At 42.8% G+C, this 20,443-nt stretch overlaps 1 protein-coding gene across 5 annotated transcripts in view; it reads left to right on the top strand.

The window, feature by feature from the left end:
* Window positions 1-20,443, top strand: part of ppp1r12a (protein phosphatase 1, regulatory subunit 12A) — a 72,663-nt gene that overhangs the window by 10,531 nt on the left and 41,689 nt on the right. For all 5 annotated transcript variants that reach the window (XR_013932663.1, XM_080421722.1, XM_080421723.1 and 2 more), the window contains exons 2-3: window positions 14,657-14,787; window positions 20,001-20,119. Coding sequence is in view for 4 of the 5 variants with exons in the window: in XM_080421722.1 (XP_080277848.1) it covers window positions 14,657-14,787; window positions 20,001-20,119 (250 nt within the window). In the remaining variant the exon portion in view is untranslated. The remainder of the gene's footprint in view (window positions 1-14,656; window positions 14,788-20,000; window positions 20,120-20,443) is intronic.

The raw sequence follows: 20,443 nt of genomic DNA, 5'->3' as shown, positions 1-20,443 counted from the left end.
TGTGGGATGACTTCAGTTCATTCTTTTTTTTCCACTCCGTGGCACACAGTCTCTGTCCTTGACTTTAGGTACTTGAAGCCATCCCGCTGTTGTTTGCTCGGCTGCGGTCGCATGCCTTACGTGGAGTGGTTTTTATGAGCCGTTTTTGAACTCAAAACACCTGGACCTGGGATGGTGAATTCCTCATTGTCTTAGAGAGGGGAGTACAATTAAGACAGGAGTGTGTGTGTCCATTTCTTGTCTGCGGGAGGGAGAGATTACATTATTTACACTTGATAAAAACATGGCTGCATTCAGCAGACGAAATGAGTTGTAAAGATGAAAATAGTCATTGCAGACAAACTGAGCTCCGAATATTATATTGAAGTTGGCAAATAAAGGACGCTATCTCCTGGCATGTCTCCTGCTGCCTATAGTACTTAATACTACTTGTTATACAGCACAAGAAAACAGAACTTTCTGTGTCCAGCATTTTGAAGCGGTCTGCGTATTACATTTCTTTTGCTTGATATTGATCTTGGTTTACGCTGAGCCACCAAAGCCTATGTGATTGTTTGCCAATAAACTGCAGTTTGCTGTGGTGCAGCCCCATTAGTGTGTGTTGGCGCACAAGAGCACATGAACGATATTCTGTCCACAGAGGAATAGCAGTGTCAGTAGATGGGGTTCAGCCTTCAGAGCTAGAATTCTTACAGCTTGCTTTTTGAGCAAAACTGCCTTTGATAAAGATTTCCCTTATCTTTAAACAAATAGGCTCATCTTTTAGCTGCATGAGTTTATAGATTTAACTGTACCATGATGGTGGTATAGAAAAGAACTTTGTATGCTAAATTTATTTTTAAAATAGCAGCAATCAATATAGCATACATGAAATACATAGTTTTTTTTTATGATATACATTTTCCTTCTGTATAGTATCACTGATCAGAGAAAGGAATCTATTAAAGTATTACTTTTGACCTATGTATTGTTTGTCAGAATTTCCATTAACAAACAGCTGCACGTGCAACCTAATGCACAGTCTATACTGTAGTATATGGTACATGTCTCACCCTGCATTACAGCCTCATCATAGCCCAGATATGATTACCATATTGTATAAAGCATAAAGGCTAGGTCAGTGAGTCTAATCAAGTTCAGATGTTAATAGCTTGTCAAATGAATAATTAATGAGCCTAATAATAAAACATGTGGACCACTGTATAGGCTAATAGCCTATGTTCCTAAACTGCAGCACTGAGCCAGTCAACTTAGATCCCTTAAGACAGGGGTCTTCAACAGGGGGACCCCTAGGGGGCCCTCAAATAGCAGATCTACAAGCTCGCAACACATCGTGCTGCCGCTGTAATTCATTTATGGATTAATGTTACTAACATGAATCCAACACAATAATAGAAAATATAATGTGTAAACGAATAAATAAAAAAAAAACATTTCATTTACACAACACTGAGGATTGTGCTGTCAGCAAGTCTATGAAGCTATCTACGAAATATATGAAAAAGTTTTATCTGCAACACAGTTTTATACATTATGTAATAGGGGGTCCCTGCTGCGTCTCTCTCAGCTATAAGGGGTCCTTGGCCTGGAAAACGTTGAAGACCTCTGCCTTAAGGTATAGGGCCACACTATAAGTGCTTCCAGACAATGGTCGTAAAAGTAATTGAAATCTGTAAAACACTAGACCGCAGAAAGGAAAATACTTTTGTAGTCTGGTATGAAGAAACCCCTTCCATAGGTCTTAATTTGTTTTTGTCTGAATAATCTGATGCATGCCCTCTACTATATGAGGGCTCCAGGACAACTGCTCTTCTTTATAAACTGAAGTGGTAGTTGTGATGGGAGGGATCAGGGTGTTGGGGAGATGTTGGCCAGAGAGGAACAGGAAGTGGCTGTTTATTTTTCTCATTTCCTCTTTGAGGTTCCAGTAGTGAGCCCTGCTTCATCTATCCCGTCTTAACTTAACACTGACACACACACACACACGACACCCATTTACTAAAGCCACAGCAGACTGCACCCTTCCACTTGGAAAGTTGATGTTTCAAATTAAGTGGAGCTCTCTTCCCAACTTGTATACCATTATTACTTGGAAGGGAACTCTGTGTTATGTCAGTGTCAGGTACCACGACTGTGCTACTTCTAAAGTGAATCCCATTCTGACACGAGGCTTTCAGTCTGCAGCTGATTGAAACAGCTTTTTTTTGTATTAAAATTTTTATCCCACGATTTTTGTAACCCATTTTTTTTCACAGAGTGCCAATTGCACAAGCTGTAATCCTGGGCGCTACTCTCCCTCTGCCAGCCTGGGGAGAGCCCCGAACTGAGCTCATGCTTCCTTCAATGCATGAGGAGTGAGCAGGCCACTTCTTATCACCTGACAGGGGGGAGTTTCCCTGGTAGGACGTAGCGCGTGGAAGGAACACGTTATTCCAACCAGTTCCTTTCCCATCAGTCGGCCCGGCTGACCAGGGGAAGACAGTATTGAGACCAGGATTACTGCATGTTTTTGTGAGGGTACCTAGGGGACACGGGGAGAACATGCAACCTCCACACAGAAAGGCCCTCTCTATCTGCACCTATCTGTGCTGTCAGTATTGTGCTCCAGTATTAAGTGATTGCTTGTATGAACAACATTGCCAATATGTCAGAGGGTTGCAGGGAACATGCCCAATGCCTCTTAAGTCAACTCTTCTGTCAGTGACTGCTAAGTTGAGCTCATCTACTGTCCTCCACATAAGCGTCATGTTGTATGGAAACCTCAACAGAGGTTGCATTCTGCTGCTGTCTGACTTGGTGGCTATCTGACCTCTCTGCCCCATCCCTCTCGTGCCCCCCTCACATGGAAACAAACTTGGCTCTCAAGTGGAACTATTGTTTTGGCTGCCGTGTGCACGCCAGAGTGAAACATACAGTTACAAACTCCCTGGCCTTTTCTTTTTTTCTCCCCTCTCTTCCTCAATCCTGGCCTTCTTTTTCCATGGGAATCCCAGGGCCATATATGGTCATCCTCAGTAGCAGCAGCTAGAGCTGTAAAGCTGTGTGTGTGTGTGTGTGTGTAGCCTGGTTACAGCTCCCAGCAGGGCTCATCTAGACTAGGAACCCAGCTGGCCGCCCTGTAGCGCTCTAACCCAAGACCCCCGACCTCAAACCCTGCCATTGCACAGGAGCGTGCGTGCACACACTCACTATAGAGTGAACACTGTTTTCTTGTCTTGCAGTGAAGAAGAAGGGTTTCACTATTCTTGTCCTCAAATATGTTTTTTTCCTGTTCAGACTTGGTGTATTCGCTGTTCACATTAAAAAGGTTTCTCCTTCATTTTGAATGCATTCTGTCCCTTGTTACTTCAGAACGTTTTTTTCTCTCTCCACACACACACACACACACACACACACACACACACACACACACACACACACACACACACACACACACACAGGCGGTAAGAAGGAATTCCTTTTGTGGAAGTGACTGCGTGCCTCTGAGCTTGGTGACGTAGCCCAATGAGGAGTGGCCACATCTTCCATTGCTTGCAAGCCCGTAGCCTCAGAGTATTACTTATCTGGGAATTTCTCCACTGGTATGCTAGTCCAGGGCTGTGCTGCTGCCTGACTAGGTGGGTGCACAGAGAAGTCATGCTAATAGTGGGGAGGGAGAGATGCAAAGAGAGAGAGAAACGGAGAGGCCAGCTCTGAGATTCAGAAGAAGCTGCTTCGTCCTACACACTGTGTACTGTGGCTTTATAAGGGAGAAAATTGGTCTTCCCCAGTCAGAAAGCAATGGCTGTTATCGAGGATGCCCTATCTCCCATTATTATGTTGGCCATTCAGTCTGAAATACAGCGGTGTTTGTTTTTGGTCCATGTGCTATTTTAAAAGCCTTACCCCATGATGGATGATGTTTTGGTTCATCTGACAGCTACTTGAATGTTTCGGTCCACATCTGTCTCACTCCAGAAATTAGATTTCCAGTTAAATTTTCCGTCAGAAAAAAAGGAACTGCAAGGCCTTTTCAAAACATATGAGCAGATTTCATGACACAAGGTTGTGAAAATGACAGAATGGAACAGAACTGTTTAAAAGTTAATGAAAAGCCAGTTCCCCATTTTGCCTTTATTGATCGCCGGAGAGACATTCAGGTGTCACAGTAGCAACAGCAGTGAGAATGAAACATGAAAATAACAACATGAAATTAAGATATGCATCTATCGCTAGAAATCTTGAATCGGTGAATATATGAATTATGTGCAGTCTATCAGCAATGAGTATATATGAGATGAGATTCATGACATTTTTTGCCAACCGTTAATTGTCATACAAATGTGTGATGAATGATTTAATTGTGTTTTGGGGCATTGAACATTGGAGCATATAAATGAAAATTACATTTATGCTTTGTAAACAAAAATTGCACAGGGTAGATATGACTTGTCATACATTGTACTATGGCCAAAACAGGCCATGCTCTTTATAAATTTAGACTATCAAAACGTTTCATTGTGATGCGACGCATTGTGCGCTTGTAGAACAGCTATTTTTCAACGGATGAATTCATGCAGATGAATGAAATCAAATCTTTATAAGATATTAACATCTCAGATCCATAGATGTGCTTAAGTCATATGTATGTCAATAAGCAGTAAGATATTTTCATCCATATATTAGGGATATGACCGATAAGGGTTTTTGCAAATCAATTATTCGATCTTTAACGATTTTGAATCTGATCCTATTCCCTTCTCTGTAATCTTAAACATGCACACACTACAGCACTTGAAATGCCTCCCAACGCAACGTAGCACCTCACGTGATCCCATTTCACATGATCACATGCGGAAGCGGATGTAAACAAAGGAGACGATTAAACTTGCGTTTAGTAGTGTCATACTGCAGGACAGCCTGGCCAGATAATCACTTCTAATCAGCCAACTGATTAGAATACATTTTCTGGATGGTGTTTCTGAACCCAAATCTCCCTGATTCATATGTAATGCGAGTGTAGCTTCACACTACATTACTTCAGGGAGTTGGGGGCATCTTACTCTGTCGTCATGTGTGATGCAGCTGACAATGGAGGGAGGAGTCATTGGAGAAGGGAGGAAGATGGTGGTTTGCCAGCATTACCATTATGAGTTCTTCTAACATTAAATATTTTCAATGTAGGAGATTTGATCTCAGCCAAAGTCCTGATCAGAATCACAGTGTACTCAGTATTTCTTGGGTCCCTCTCTGATATTAACCCATTAAGACCTGGAACGCATCTGTGTCACTTTAGATTTCTTTGGCTATAAAAAAATAGTGATTTCTTTCAAAAAACTGGGAACGCAGAGCAGTGTGCACAAAGAACATATATCCATCTTGATACTGTACCACTTGTGGCAGCAGCCTCTGGCTTTGTCTTAACCGCTAGATTTTATGATTTTACAACTACTTTGGCAGCTTGGTGCATTGGTGTCAGCAGTGGGGCATCTTTAGACCATGGATATGTGCCCATTAATGTAGCGTGGCGGCCACTGTGGGCTTAGCTGTCTAAGCTCAGGAGCTCCCTAGTTCTCTCAGCTGTTAAGAGCACAGCAGCCACAAGAGCAGGATTTCCAACAGGGTGTTGGTAAGTCAGCCAACTGAGGGCCCTACCAGAGGAAGTGAGGGAGGGGAGGGGTCCTCAAGTGTCTCTCCTTGATGTTGAGTGCTGCTAAATTAAGCTTGGAGCTCTCTGCACGATGCCCCACCAGATAATAACTCCCCCCATACCCTTTGCTGTAAAGGGAGACTGTTTTTTGATGTCTGCAGGAAAGAGCCAGACTTCAGCTTCTGAGCTGCAAAAGAGGAAGCACACTGTAGAATAATTCATTGTTGTATTGTTAATTGTGATATCATTGTTGTGCCACAGCAGTTTTTCAATACCATTTTGAGTGACGGGTCCACTCTGCTACAACTAGCGCAAATAAAAGGCAGAATGCAGAAATGCCCTTGAAAATGATCTAGCCTTGTATTGTAGCGGTTTCTCAAGAGATTACTACTAGCTCATGATTGCCTGTTTCTTAGTTACGATATTAACTGCTATAATTCGACAATGTCTATATAGATATAGTAGACAGTGACATACATACTCTTAACCAGTGCATTACCTTTGAATTTTCCTAGATGTTATAAGCTGTTTTAGTCAGATGTTTGGATCTGAATAATCTTACCTAAATCCTTGTTTCACCCATTGCATAATCTCTCAAGAACAGATTCTTCTCTGCGTTTGAATCTGTCGGGGGGGTTCGTCATATCGCGTACGCACTGGCCTACAAGTGGGCGTGCCTTCAGATCAGGAAGCAGGCCACGCTTTACCCAATCAAATGTAGTGGGCGGGATTTACGTGTCTGCCGATCCTTCCCCACTAGAAACAAACCGAAACTCATTTAACAATAGCGTCCTCGGAGCAGACAAAACCACTGAAAGATATTCACATTTTAACTTGCTCTTTCATCATAGAAACAAGTGGGCTTATAACCAAAACGATCCATGTTCTCTGGGAGAAGTGGTGTTCCGTGTAGAAATATTGTTAGTGGGAATGAAAACAGTCGCACCACCGGAAGTGAAAGGCTGAAGGCAGACCAAAACCCTGGTTTCCTTGCGTACGTGTGCTACGTCGACTTCCTCCCAGAGCCAAGTGAGATAGTAAAAAACAGCAGAGGGCGCTGTTTTTCCTTTTCATTTGGCGATGGGTTCCCAGATTGCCCATTGCATGACATGTAGACACGGCCAGTTTGTTTGGATAGTGTAATGTTTCATAATCAAGTCTACTTGTGAAAAGGGAAGTGGGTAAACTTGGTTGTTTTTAGTTCTAGTATAGTTTACAATGACCTTCCACTCTTCAGTTGGCCACTTGGTATATTATGTGTCTATTAAGATTTTTATATCCTTATGAAAAACAGATGCATCTCATACAAGGAGCCCTGTTGGCCTTAGGTCAAGATAATTATGCCAATAAGACCTAAACCTCCTCCCTAGATGCTGCTCTCAAGATTTGCTTTGTGATCTTGCCTCAGCAAAGGTCCACTTTGTGTGGTGCCTCTGGGGACTATTGGAGCAACTCCAGTGTGCCTTAAAATGAAGTATTTTCTTTATTTCTTTCTTTAATTTATTTATTTTTCTTAGAAAAGCCTGACAAGGCCTCTGTCCATATCCTCTTTTTGGCTTGGTTGCCATGGTAATGGACAGGCCTCCATTCTGAGGAGTATGTCATGGGTGCATTTTTGGTTCGGCTCTGAGAACATGCTTGCTTACCCATCTCTCCTAGGCAGAACTAGCAGGGACTGAGGTTCAAATTCCTTCATATAATTTTAGGATTAGACCAGTGCATATGATGGGTGCTGTATTGGTTCTGCCTTAATATTTTCCATGTTTATCCCTGCTGGTCTGGGAAGGTTTATTAAGTTAATCTATACATAGTGTCTGTAATGAGCACGTTGTGAGCGCACTAAATTGAAGACGATATGAATTAAAAAAATAAACTAGTACCTGTTTGATTTAAATTGCTTTTAGAAGGAAGCTGTAAGCTGATGGTGATACTATATTGTTGATGATTCAAAGGCCTGGTGATTAGAGTGATCCAGTCTTTTATCATTATGTAATTTGCTTTACCATGTGATCTTCATTATGAGTGGCCCCTCTATTAGATTTCTCTTCTACTTGGTACTTGACTTCCAGTCAACCGGAACAGGGAGGGACATGGCTTACATAGAGAAAGGTTGATAGCATATAGAAACATTTATGACATCCTGCAGTGTGACCTATACAGAGCTACAAGTGTTAGCCCACATGACACCTTACTATTTGCCTGTGCCAACAGTGTCATGTCTTGTTGCAAAGCAGGTATACATATCTTTTTTTTTATTAGTGTCAGGTTTCTTTGGGGTTGCTCCAACTTTGCTCTACTGAAAGATGAAGGGACAAGCTCCAGGCTCTTCTGTAAGCTCGCTCCTTATGTGAAATGGTGTCTGTCACTTCCCGACAAACACGGGCCGACCTTCCATTGACGTACTGTATGTCTGATGATAATTTCATGTGCTCCCTCCCACCCCCAGAGAACACAGGCTGATAAACATGCACGGTAAACACGGCAGACACGTTTTGAGCAGTTTGAAAAGTACAGTTTAGGAACATACTTTGATTTCACTGTAAGATTGTACGTTTCTGTAAGTGGCCTGTCCTACCAGTCTGCCAGGATCAGAAGTTTGCTGCTGAAACGATGCCGTGGGGACCGTTCCACTGTGCCCTGGGACTGTTGCACTGTGCCCTGGGACCGTTGCACTGTGCCCTGGACAATAAACGTATTGCAAGTTTGACCTGCACCCCAGTGTCTGTACTGAGCTATACTGATTAATTCTTGTAGCTGCGTATGTACTGTATGTAGATGTGCTTGTGAAACCATGCGCTACACTTTATCAATTATGCTGCAGGCCCAAACATGGAATGTCACTGTTGATGTACTACTCATCTGCTTATTAGAACATCACATAGATAATGTAAATGTATATTTCTATTTTAGGGTAATCTAGTTATGGTCATATTAGGTTTCGGTCCGAGATCTCATGTAGGTAAGAACCAGCTCAAGAGTTTATACAGAGCGGTCCCCATCTTTTTTATTTTTACTCTGGTCAGGAACACAAGACTAGAGCTAGTATTGTTGTCAGTGTGTGCATATAAATGTAAAAGTCTAGTAGTGGGAAAGGGTTCTTTTACTTACATTTACACATTTAACAAAAACCTGGCTATTGGAAAAGGTTACAGTGTGATATAGGTAGTATTTAAATGTGTATCATGTTAGTAAGGGCTGTTCTGCTTTAATTTATTTTAAGTGTCAATGATCAGCCACAACAGGGGATTGCTTTCTCCACATATCCTTCTTTGATACCCATTATTTATGCATTTATGGGGCCTACTTTTTCTTTTAGAAGGGATGCCATAGTGTCAACAAATTGCTCTTTGATTGAACATTTTATAGTGATGTGAAATCTCAAGATGTTGGAATTGTTCTTAATTCAAACTTCTACTTTATTATTTCCTATTTCATTTTTCGAAAAGCAACCAATGGATAGTCCTGTTTGCAGAGGCTGGCTACATGCTGTACATTACATTCTATTGAGTAATGAAGTGGAGCATCCTGCCTTCATTGATTAGCTTAGCACTTGACTGTTGCTGTTATTTCAACTTCCCAGCAGCCTCCATTAGAGAGGGGCTCTTTGCAGAAACGACTGTCAGTCAGGGCTATGGGCAGAAACTGTACTTTCTAAGAGGCTCTAAGTGCTGCCGGCCCAGTGGATGCTAACATGACCTAAAGCACATGCTGGCTGATGCAGTTTCATGGCCATGGTCATGGTGTAGTCCAGCCAGTATGTCTCTCTCTCTGCCTCTCTCACTGTCTCTCTGCCTCTTGCTATCTTCCCTCTCTCTCCCATCTATGGCAAGCAGCCAGCTCTGCTGTTTCAGTGCTTCGCTAAACGCTAATGAAAGTGACACTTGGCCATGTCAAGATTCCACCTGAGGGAGAGCCTATACTAGCATTAGCTTAACCCAGAGGAGGTTAGAATTCTATCCTGGGATGTGGTGTTCCTGGCCTTCAGCTTCACAGCTCTCATCAAATGGGGACTCGAGGGACATTGGATGTATTTCAGGGGCCAGGCCAAATGCTGACCCTACCCCCCCAAAAAAGTCTTATTTGTCATCAAGAAGATTATGGATATATACACAGAACAGGCGGCTGTTGTTGTTTTTAAAACGGTGTCTTGTCAATAGCATAATGTGTTAACTATGTCTGTCTAGGAACATAGCATTAAATCCTTTGAGTAATATTAAGGCAAAGTTGACTTGTGGTGGATGCTTGGCCTGTGCTTGAGTTGGGAATATTGAGCCATTATTCAGATAGTGTCACAGCTTTTCTCCTGCCAAGATGGTGTTAGCAGTTTATTGCCTACATGATTGACAAGGCCTGCACTCTCTTCTCAGGCACACTGGCCAAACAGGTTTGAATGGCAGCATGTCTGCTAGCGCGTGAGTCACTGCACGTCTGTGTATTTCAATGAGAGCACAGCACAGGTCCTGTCTGTCAGTCAGGGTCCGATGGTGGTGTGTGAGGCAGGATTTAGCCCACAATGCTGGCTATTATAACCCCTATTAATAGTCAGACCACCACCCCACACACACTCTCTCTCTCTTCCCCTGCTTCTCTCTGCCATGACATACAAAGGACTGTGACCCTGTAGATTAGGTCTGTCAACGAATATTTGATAGTTAAACCTGTATTCGAATATTAAGATAAACGTAAGATCGAATGTGAAAATGAAGGTAGAAAAAGACTGCTTCGCGAGTTCTCGCGCGGCTCTGGACCCCTGTAACCTTGCATAGCAGCTGGCCTCACAAGATCACAGAGCCATCTCACTGCAGACTGCAAGGTAGTGATGCACCAAAAGTATTAGTCCAAAAGAGTTTAAACGGCGGACAAAATATACAGAAATGGCGTACAATATTCTATATAAAATACAGATGAGTTTGAAATTAAAATTGGATCCTATGTGTAAATATATGTCACAATACAATATTATCACAATATCAATATTGACTATTGTATTGAGGTATTTGGTCAGAAATATTGTGATTTTAGATTTTGCTCATACTGCCCAGCCCCACCAGATATGCTGACCTGACCTCCTGCCTCCACTGTCCCATCTCCACACTGCCATGGACAAACCATCAGTTCTCCCACTCTCACTACACATGGGTTTCTCCCTCTTTCTCCTCCTGTCATGTCCCTCTGGCTACTGTGCTGTGCATCTCTCTCGATGCAGGCAATAACTCTGGCACCTGTCAGCCACAGACAATTACAGCCATTATGGGATTACCTTTGTTGGACTCCTGCGGCTGCTGGGAAGGGCCAATGACGCTTGTCAGAAGGGAGGCCGAAGACCGTGCAGTGTTCACCTAGGGGGCATGGTTCCCCTTGGAGAGAGGCATGAAACTTAGAAGAGATAATGGGAGATGTTTACTTTACCGTGTGGGGGAGGGAGATGGACAAGGTGATGGAAGACGGTTCTCACGGATGAGAGAGGCCAACAATGATTGTCATCATACTTTATTTATTTGCAGCAAGGGAAATGGCGGAAGGATGGAGAGTGGTTGCGTATGATTCACGATATCATTAGTACGAGGTTAGGTGTGCAAAATAACTGCAACCAGCAAGATTCGGTCTATCAGTGAAGATAAATACCGTCACTTGAGTTCCTGCTGTCCACTACTAAGCAAACTCATAAAGATGAGCCCAGCACATTTATTTGATCTGCACCTGGAGAAACTCAGTTAAACTGCCTGAACAGCTTCACACACACTGCCTGAACAGCTACACACACACACACACAGCTCCAGATAAGCTTGTTGAGGCCCACGCAGGCACTGTTCAGTGCTGGCCATGTACGGTGTTGTGAACGGCCCAAATTTGGACAAGGATTCCAGCCAGATAGTCGTGTGCCCTGAACGTGAAGCCGGTGTGTGTGTATATCTGTTTCAATGATTTTGTTGTCATAGCAACATCAGGAGAGAGTGGGAGACTGCACAGACACTGTGTAAAAGGGAGGGGGGGGCACAGGGAGGTCATAACGCTATCGAGGGATTGTGGTTATTAGAATGCACAGCTTAACTTTAAGTCCAACTTCAAGATAAACCTGTGAATGTGAGAATGCTTCAGATATAAACATACATATCTCTACATGATGTTACAGATAAGCATTAAGCGGGAGCAAAAAAAAAAAAGACTGAGTTCATCCGAATGTTAAACGGGTCAATTATTTTTTTCTTCACATTCTGGCTCATTGTTTTTCCTGTCAGGGCTTTGCTCTCTGCTGCTTTGTTGCCATTCACCTTGTTATTGGGATGTTTTTGCAGTTGGGTGACTCCTTGAAAGTGTATTTCACTTCTGGGGTTATTTTAACATCTACTGAGGCTTTTGTGTGCATTCCATACAGTTTTAAAGTTGCTTGATTGAATACGCCCATTGAACTTCAATCTCCATTTTTAGCACAGTTGGACTTAGGACAACATCAGGGGATGTGTCTGATAAAATTGATATCAAATCAAATATCTAAATATTGAATCAAGCAACTTAATTGTGGGGTGCACACAAAAGCCAGAGTAGATGACAAAATGACCCCAGAAGTGTTTTAAAATGAAATGCCCCTTTAACCCCTAGGCCCATGTTGCAGCTCAGGCCTGGCTCTGACCCGTGTGGCCCGGAGCTTGTCTCTGAGCTCTGTGCAGCTCCTCCTTCTGTGTCTCCCTGGTGAGGGCAGGAGGAAAAATGTGACCTATTCTGGGTCCCCAGCCTGTTTTCTGCTTCTGAAGCACGTGGAAAATAGAAGCTGTGTTGGCTGCGTTTCCCCCTTTATCCCTTCTTATCAAGTCCGGGAACATCCCTAGACTGCATGTACAGACAGAATAGGAACCCAACCAATGATGGTGGGTTGCATAAAAACCTACTGTGCGGGGTTCCACTGTGCCAGCACAGCATATGCTCCTAAAAATAAATATGTGCTCCTCGTAAAATGGAAGAAGAAAGCACATGTGTAGCTTAAAGATTTAAAGTTGTGAGGTGCAGGAAGGCTTATGTTTTCTGTTCGACAAAGACTATTCAGTTCATTTGCACACCTGTGCTCCAAGTGAGGAATAAGTCACAGTTCAGCCCTACTATGTAAATCTGTTGGCTCGAATATGTACAGATAGACACATGGCCTAATGGTGATGTCATGCCGAAAAGGAAAGCACATTACAAGAAACTTGTCAGGTTTGAACTTGCTTGGGAGAATGATGCGACTTTGAGGAAAAAGCAAGTCATGTATTCTTTGTTCTTTCCCAGAGTATGGTGTGAAGTTGGGTAATATTGTACCACATGAACGGAAGATGAGGATTTTGGTCTCATATTGTGTGTGTATATACAGTACGTCTGTGTGTTTGTATATATAATTATATATTTTATACACACACGTTTATATACATAGTATATGTATATACACGTGTATATACATATACTATACAGTATATCTATAATGTATTCCCCCCCTGTTGTTTTTTATCAAACGTTTTCGAAAGTTTTAAGTTTACATTTACACAACACTAGAGGGAGCAACCACGATCTGGTACCACCCAAATTTAGAACAAACATGGGACAATTCTCATTCTACTACTCTATTAAAGGATGTGCAATCTGGGAACCCATCGCCAACTGAAAATGAAAAACAGCGCCCTCTGCTGTTTGTTCTATGTCTGTTGGCTCTGGGCGGAAGAAAACGTAGAGCCAGAGCGCAAAGGAAACCGGTGTTTTGTATGCCTTCAACGCGTCACTTCCGGTTGGTGCGACTATGTTTTCATTCCCACTAACAATATTTCTACACGGAACACTAACACCACTTCTCCCAGAGAACATCGATCGTTTTGGTTATAAGCCCACTTGTTTCTATGATGAAAGAGTAAGTTAAAATGTGAATATCTTTCCGTGGTTTTGTCTGCTCCGCGGACGTTATTGTTAAATTAGTTTCGGTTTGTTTCGAGGGGGAAAGATCGACGGACACGTGAATCCCGCCCACTACATTTGATTGGGTAAAGCGCGGCCCGCTTCCTGATCTGAAGGCACGCCCATGCGCACTTGTTATGACGAACCTCCCCGACAGATTCCAACGCAGTGCAGAATCTGTTCTTGAGAGATTAAAGGATGTGTAACACTGGCTTCTTTCAAAATGGGCTGAAAAAAGACATCAGGAGACCACAAGGGAAGATCTCTATTGCACATACAGTGTTTGCATTTGTTGATGACATGCATTATTGTGGTACTTTTATATGCTATGTTGATGAATTTAATACATAGGACCGCAATGGAAACACGTCCCCAGGACTTTTTTTGTGTGGTACAGCATGTGGTGCAGGTATTCATTCAATCAATCAAAAAACATGTCCATCCATATGCATAAGAGACTGATGCATATTTCCTCTGCAGTACTATGCTATGTGGTATTCCAAGCAGCCCTGCTATTTGTCGGCATTTTGGGAGCACCACCCCTGCCAACATTCCCCAACAATTTTGGAGGCACGTGGCGATCCATCATTAGGAGTGCATGCAGTGCTCTTTCCACACTAGCTGCAGCTCAGGCTGGCCTGCTGACAAGCACACCCACACTATACTTGGGTGATCCAGGGGGTGGGGGGTCTGTCATATACTGTAAAGCTTTGCCATGCATGAGGTTAGAGGAAGTACGGTAATTGTGGCTACGGAAGTGATTGCATGTATTTTGACATGGATTTGGACCTGGAGTTAACGGAGAGATTTGAGATTTTTTGTTGGCCTTTTATTGAAAGTTTATTAAAATACCCTTTTTGGAGTAAATAAGCCTCCAGCGTCTTTTACAGGGGCAGTTATGTCACTGCAAAGAGCTCAGTGGTTCTGATAGTGAGTGACAAAATGTGCTTTATATCGGCGTAGGAAAAAACAATCGGTTATCTTTCCTTCAATCAATGATATTCGATTCTATTGCCAATCGGAACAACCCTTATACACACACACAGTGTAGGTGTTGCTGTGTCAATCTTTCAGTGTTGCTTACTCCTTTCTCTCTCTCCTCTCCCTCAGGCGTGCATAGATGACAATGTAGACATGGTGACCTTCCTGGTGGAACATGGCGCCGGCATCAACCAGCCTGACAACGAGGGGTGGATCCCCCTCCACGCCGCAGCCTCGTGTGGATACATGGACATAGCAGAGTAAGTTGTGACCAGGGGCTGCCAACATGGAGATTGTTTCAATTTCCATATAAAATAAATGAAGCCCAATCCGCCTCTGAACTTGACGTGGGTTATCTCATTACCTTTCGTATATGCCAAGCATAAAATGACCCCTTTACCCTGCAACGTCTATCTTTGGTAATTGGTTTTACTCAGTAAATGGCATTTGATGAGGATCTACAATACTCCTGAAGCATAATGTCTTAATTGCTTTTTAAAATGATGTCGCGAAAGACTGGAGGTCCAGCTGTGGTTTGTATTGTCCTTCTCCCTTCAAGAACCCCATGCCATTAGTGACCTCTGTCTCTATTTATTGCTGGCTGAGATTGATGGCTAGCCTCCTGAGCGTGCTTGCATTGCTATTAGGATTTTTGCTCATGGCCCTTTGACCTCAAACAAAAGGCTTTTCTGTCTCTATATTTAGACATAAATGAAGTGTAATGTATGAATCAATGGTCAATTTTGTTTGAAGATGGGTTCTAATAATGGCGTAGCTTCCCTGTGGACCTCATGTTGATATTGATGATATCAGTCTTGCCTAAATATGGAGGGATGGTGCATCTCAGAATATAAATTAGCCAAATATTGTAAATATTCTTCAACAATATTCACAATATATTAAAACATTTGTGATTTACTTACTTGGCCTACTGGCAGTGCACACAAGAAATTTGGAGCTGATCGGTCCAGTGTAGGGATGTTAACGACTCAGTATTTCGCATGTCGACATGTTGCAGCATTTATCGATGTGTCGATAGATTATTTTTTTCTAATTTTTTTTGCTGCGCAGTTGAGAGGAGAGTGCACTGCAAACTGCGCTTTCCTTTAAGCACCACAACTGCAGCCTTCATGTTTATAATTAGCTTCAAAGCCCTAATGATAAAAATGAGAATGAATCCAGCAGCCTAGGCTATAACTATCAAAAAACCTATGTTTGACAAATTAGGAAGAATGATGTCAGCTCTCCCTCCCGATGCCAAATAATAATAGTTACAACACATCACGTTCAACAATATGCAGCTATATGGCCTGGATATAAACATTTATGACATGTCACGGAGCGTTCCGTTTACCTCAGCGAATACAAGAATACTCGCCCCAAAACACGGTTGCCCCGGATCAAATCCGGCGACCTGGGTCGCCACCAGGTACTCCTAAACGTAACCTAAAAAAATGGGGGCGAGTGTGTTTTGGGGTGATCGTTCCGGTTACCTCAGCGTGCGTTCTCTCTTGTCGCGCTGTCATTGTTTAGTGACGGGGCACGGTGTATTCTGGAAATGCCATTTGCTCACGGAAGCCTTTCCCCTCAACAACGCTAATAGGCATCTTCAGCTATCATCTTGGCTGTCAAATCGGTGATTTTTTTCTGCCTTCCGGTCATCACAATGGCGAGGTTTCACAGTGAAGTCTGCCATTCTGCTTTGCTGGGTGGAGGCTTTGGGTGTCTCGCTTTAACGTGATTTGACATCACTGATATTGACGAGTGATATGCATACTTTGTGCTTTTGAAGAAGTCATCCCTCCTATGTGAAGCTGCCATTTCCAAGCGGGCTTTCAAGCAAGCAGGACATAAACAAAACTGGTCGCGCTAGCGCAGCACAGACGGACACACACGCACACACACACATTTTATCATGTTTTAAAAGCAGAAAGATAGACTAACAGACACACCCTTTTCTAAATGTCTCGGCCCCCAGGAGCCACGCTTTAAAAAGTATATCACAATGCATTGGCTAAGAGCTCATGCAACTGATTACACCTTTTCCCTTTGTACTGACACTGAATTATCTTCGCATATTTGTCGACTTCACTCATTTTATTTATTTCACCAACGCTTCCGCAAGAGCTATCAGGGCAGATGAAGGGAACTGTTTCTGAAGCATTAGTGAAATAAAATCAGCAGAGCATATCAATTATTTTGGCCAACATACTAAACTCTACTTAACATCTGCTTTTTTAAGTATCATGTTTAATCTCCAACCTAATTGGCTTAAACGTCACAAGTTTTAGGATGATGTAATCAAATATGAAGAGATCCGGGTCACCAGTCATATCACCAGATAAGCTCTAGAGTTGCATCTGAGGGTTTTCTTTCTCCAGTCCTTTTGAGGCAACGAGGCCGTTTATAGGGAACGGAGTGCAGTGAGGAGAGATATTATCAGTGGATATTTAAACAGGCTAAGAAGGGCTCAAGGAGCTCACTTGCACTCATTGTTGGGCATATTGGGAGTGTGCTGTGACCTGATTTACTTCTGTGTTACATTACAGGAGCCTGGGTTTCAGCATTTTTACAGTCCCATTATCAAAGACTTGCTCAAGCAATAACAAAGCCTAGGCTAATGCTTTTGCAGGTGTTGTTGATAGTAAAATCTAAACTGTGATCAATCAGCTGAGTAAGCCCTCTTTTTGTTAATGAAACACGAATAGAGCTGCTCTGCGGGGACGGACACACGCAGTGTCTTAATCATCAATCTAATCATATTCATATTTATTTACTTCAGAGTGGCTGAAGTGTTTGATGGTTCTGAAAACGATTAGTTGAGGTGTGTGTAGATTGAATTGCAGGTTTGTAGTTTGTCACTAACTGATAACTTTAACTTTCATGGCCTGCTGCTTTACATTTGCCAGGGTAGATTATATATTTATAAAGATATATATCTATATAAATAAATATCTGCCTGGCTGGTTGTTTTCTTTTTAAAGTACAGTTTTTTCCCTGCTTGCAGCTAAAGATGTGTCCCTTTTTCAGACCTTGTTGTCAGTCTTGAGTCCTCCAGTGATCCTCCCGTGAACCCTGCGTCCGTGCTGGGCAAATGTTCCCGAGGACAACAAGTTTTTTGTTGCCACACATCGAATCTAAATGTCAAGTGCCTTGCCTGACATGGATGAGTAATGGAAGCATCGTGTCATAACGAGCCACTCTGCGACCTACTGTGGGAGGGGAGCGTCTCAGTAGGCCCATTTAAAACCACCACCCGGTCCCATTCACACAAACTGCAGAGCAGGAAGGCAATACCCCCCCCCCCAACCCCCTTTAAAACCCCCTCGGTTTCTCAACCCACAGCCATCCTGGGGAGGCTTAGCAAGATGGCTGACAGTGGGGCCTCCAAAACCACCAAGCCACCAAACGTAGTAAGATCTGACCATAGACAGGCAGAGTAGAAAGTCTAATCAAGACAATGCCGGACTTGAAAACTGAGCTGTGGTCAGCCCAACTGCCATCAAGGGGGAAGTCATAAATGGTACCGCTGGTTTCAAGTGGTGCGTCGGTCTAATGAGAAGGACTTGAGTCTCTCCGCAGCTTTAATTGGAAGCAGCAGAAATCAAGATGTGTGGTCACAGATGTCTCTTGAGTCCATGCGGGGGTGTGTATGTGTCGGGAGTGATGCTTAATTTATGCTTTATACTCCTGAAAATAGCCAATCTACAAGCTCACAACTTTTAGATCTGATATTTTTGGTATGTGACACTGTTGTACGATGAACTATAAAAATCAGGCTTGAGAGAGAGAGGCATCGCAAAAGATGGACATTAAATCACTAACTAGCCATGAATGTGGGATCGTATGGGTGGGTTAATCTTTACAATCTGATGCTGGTTTTATTATCTGTTACCCGACGGCATAGAAAAGCCAAAGACTAAGGTTGAGATAATCAGGATCATAATAGGAACTGGACATTAGATATCTCTTGCACTAACTGTTGCCTCTTACTGTATCCCTAATGTATTAAAAAGAAGTGAAACGCACAGCGCGTCACGGGATCGAGTACCGATCCTGACGGCCTTTGCTGCGTGTCACTCCCCATCTCTCTCCATTTCCTGTCAGTCTACTGTCCCATCTATAATAAAGGCATAAAAAGCACAAAAATGTATCTGAATAAATAAGAAGTGAAACAACAACTTAGCTGGAGGTAATGTTCTTGGATCAGACCAGGTTTGAGCAGTTTTTCAGTAAAAAACTGTAGTCTCCACTAGAGTTGGGCAATATGTCAAAATATTCCTATTGGCCACCAACGATTGCCAATATATTCGTGCAAGAAAAGCAATTCATGCGAGAACAGCTCCCCAGTTCTTAACACGTGCAGTAACAATGTTGGGTTACCATAGTAACGTAACAGTACGCTGTCAGGAACAGAGATGAGACTACTACTCGACTGTCTTTCTGCTGGCACACACCTCTCTCACTCCTGCACTGTCCAAAACTTGTTTATACAACAAAGAATTGTAAAACATATCACTTCCATAGGATATTCTTTTCAGGAGTAGGCTAAGATCACAGCTAACCTCGTTCCCAGCCTGAGGAGAAAAGCCTGGTAACGACCTAACGCAGAGCGTGTCTATAGGGCGTGACTTCCGTTGTAAGTATAGTACTTCCCCTGGAAGCTGCCTTTTTGGACCAGTCACAACATGGGTTTCATGGGACGGGAAATGTAAACTAAACAGATCTGCAAAGCATCAACGTAACTACAATGAGAGGAGACTAAGCTAAGTTCAAGCAATATAGATAGAGTACGGTAGTTACACCATTGAAGGCAACGATGCGGAAAAACATACCCATTCAAGTTTCCTTTTTTATGTAGGCATTGTCTTTTTTATTAAGACAGAATATAAATGGATCTCTTTCCCTCTCTGTATTTCTGTTTTTTTTCTCCCTCTCTTGTAACTAAAGGCACTCAAAACGTATGGGGCTGTGAAATTTGAGATCAGACCCTTTGATTGACTGGTGATATAAACATAACAGACACAAGGAATTAATATCCAGACTTTGCTGATTACAGAGTAATTTGAATGATGGAAATCAGTTATGAATTAAGTGCAGGTTCTTATGGGATCGGGGACATGCGTTATTGCGTTGTCAAGCTTGCAAATGCGCAGCGAGGCTTCGCATACTATAGAGAAACCAGCTACTGTAGATGTCCATTCAGTGCCGGGGACTGTGTTTTGTTGTGTTGTGCATTTAATTGACCATATTTAGCATGCACGTCACATTTAATTGCTTCCAATTAAAGCTGCGGAGAGACTCAAGACTCAAGTCCTTGACATTAGACCGACACACCACTTGAAGCCAGAGTACCATTTATGAAAACAACCGATGATGGACACAACCAATCGCCGATTGTGAATATATTCGTCAAATCACCCAAGCCTAGGCTAGTTCCCACTATCCTGAACATTTTGTTTATGTTGTGCAGGTACCTTATCAGCCAGGGAGCCAATGTAGGAGTTGTGAACAGTGAGGGTGAGACGCCCTTGGACATCGCTGAAGAGGAGGCGATGGAGGAGCTCCTGCAGAATGAGATCAACAAACAAGGTGACCGTCAACCCTCAACATCACTACTCTTTTCACATCAATCACCCACAAAGGCTTCCTAGCTGTGCCATACTTGGCTATACTAATGCTATGCTTTGTTAGCTGTATGGAAATTAATTACCTCCTGAATTGTTTCAGATCTTGGAAATGTAGGAAATTGCACAAAGCATGTAAAGCATGTAAAGTATCAAGCCTGAAGACACAAAGTAGCACATTTGATGGAGCTGTGGCCCTGCAGTCATCTTTCATAATGTGATACACTTTGTTGTGGATTCTGAACTTAGGTTGCCTAGTTGACAGTCATGTTTGTCGCTGGTTAAGATT

The sequence above is a fragment of the Gymnoscopelus braueri genome, assembly GCF_963280865.1.
Source record: "Gymnoscopelus braueri genome assembly, chromosome: 23".
Taxonomy (NCBI): domain Eukaryota; kingdom Metazoa; phylum Chordata; class Actinopteri; order Myctophiformes; family Myctophidae; genus Gymnoscopelus; species Gymnoscopelus braueri.
The sequence above is the reverse complement of the archived record's forward strand: the minus strand, read 5'-3'. Positions and strand labels throughout refer to the sequence as shown.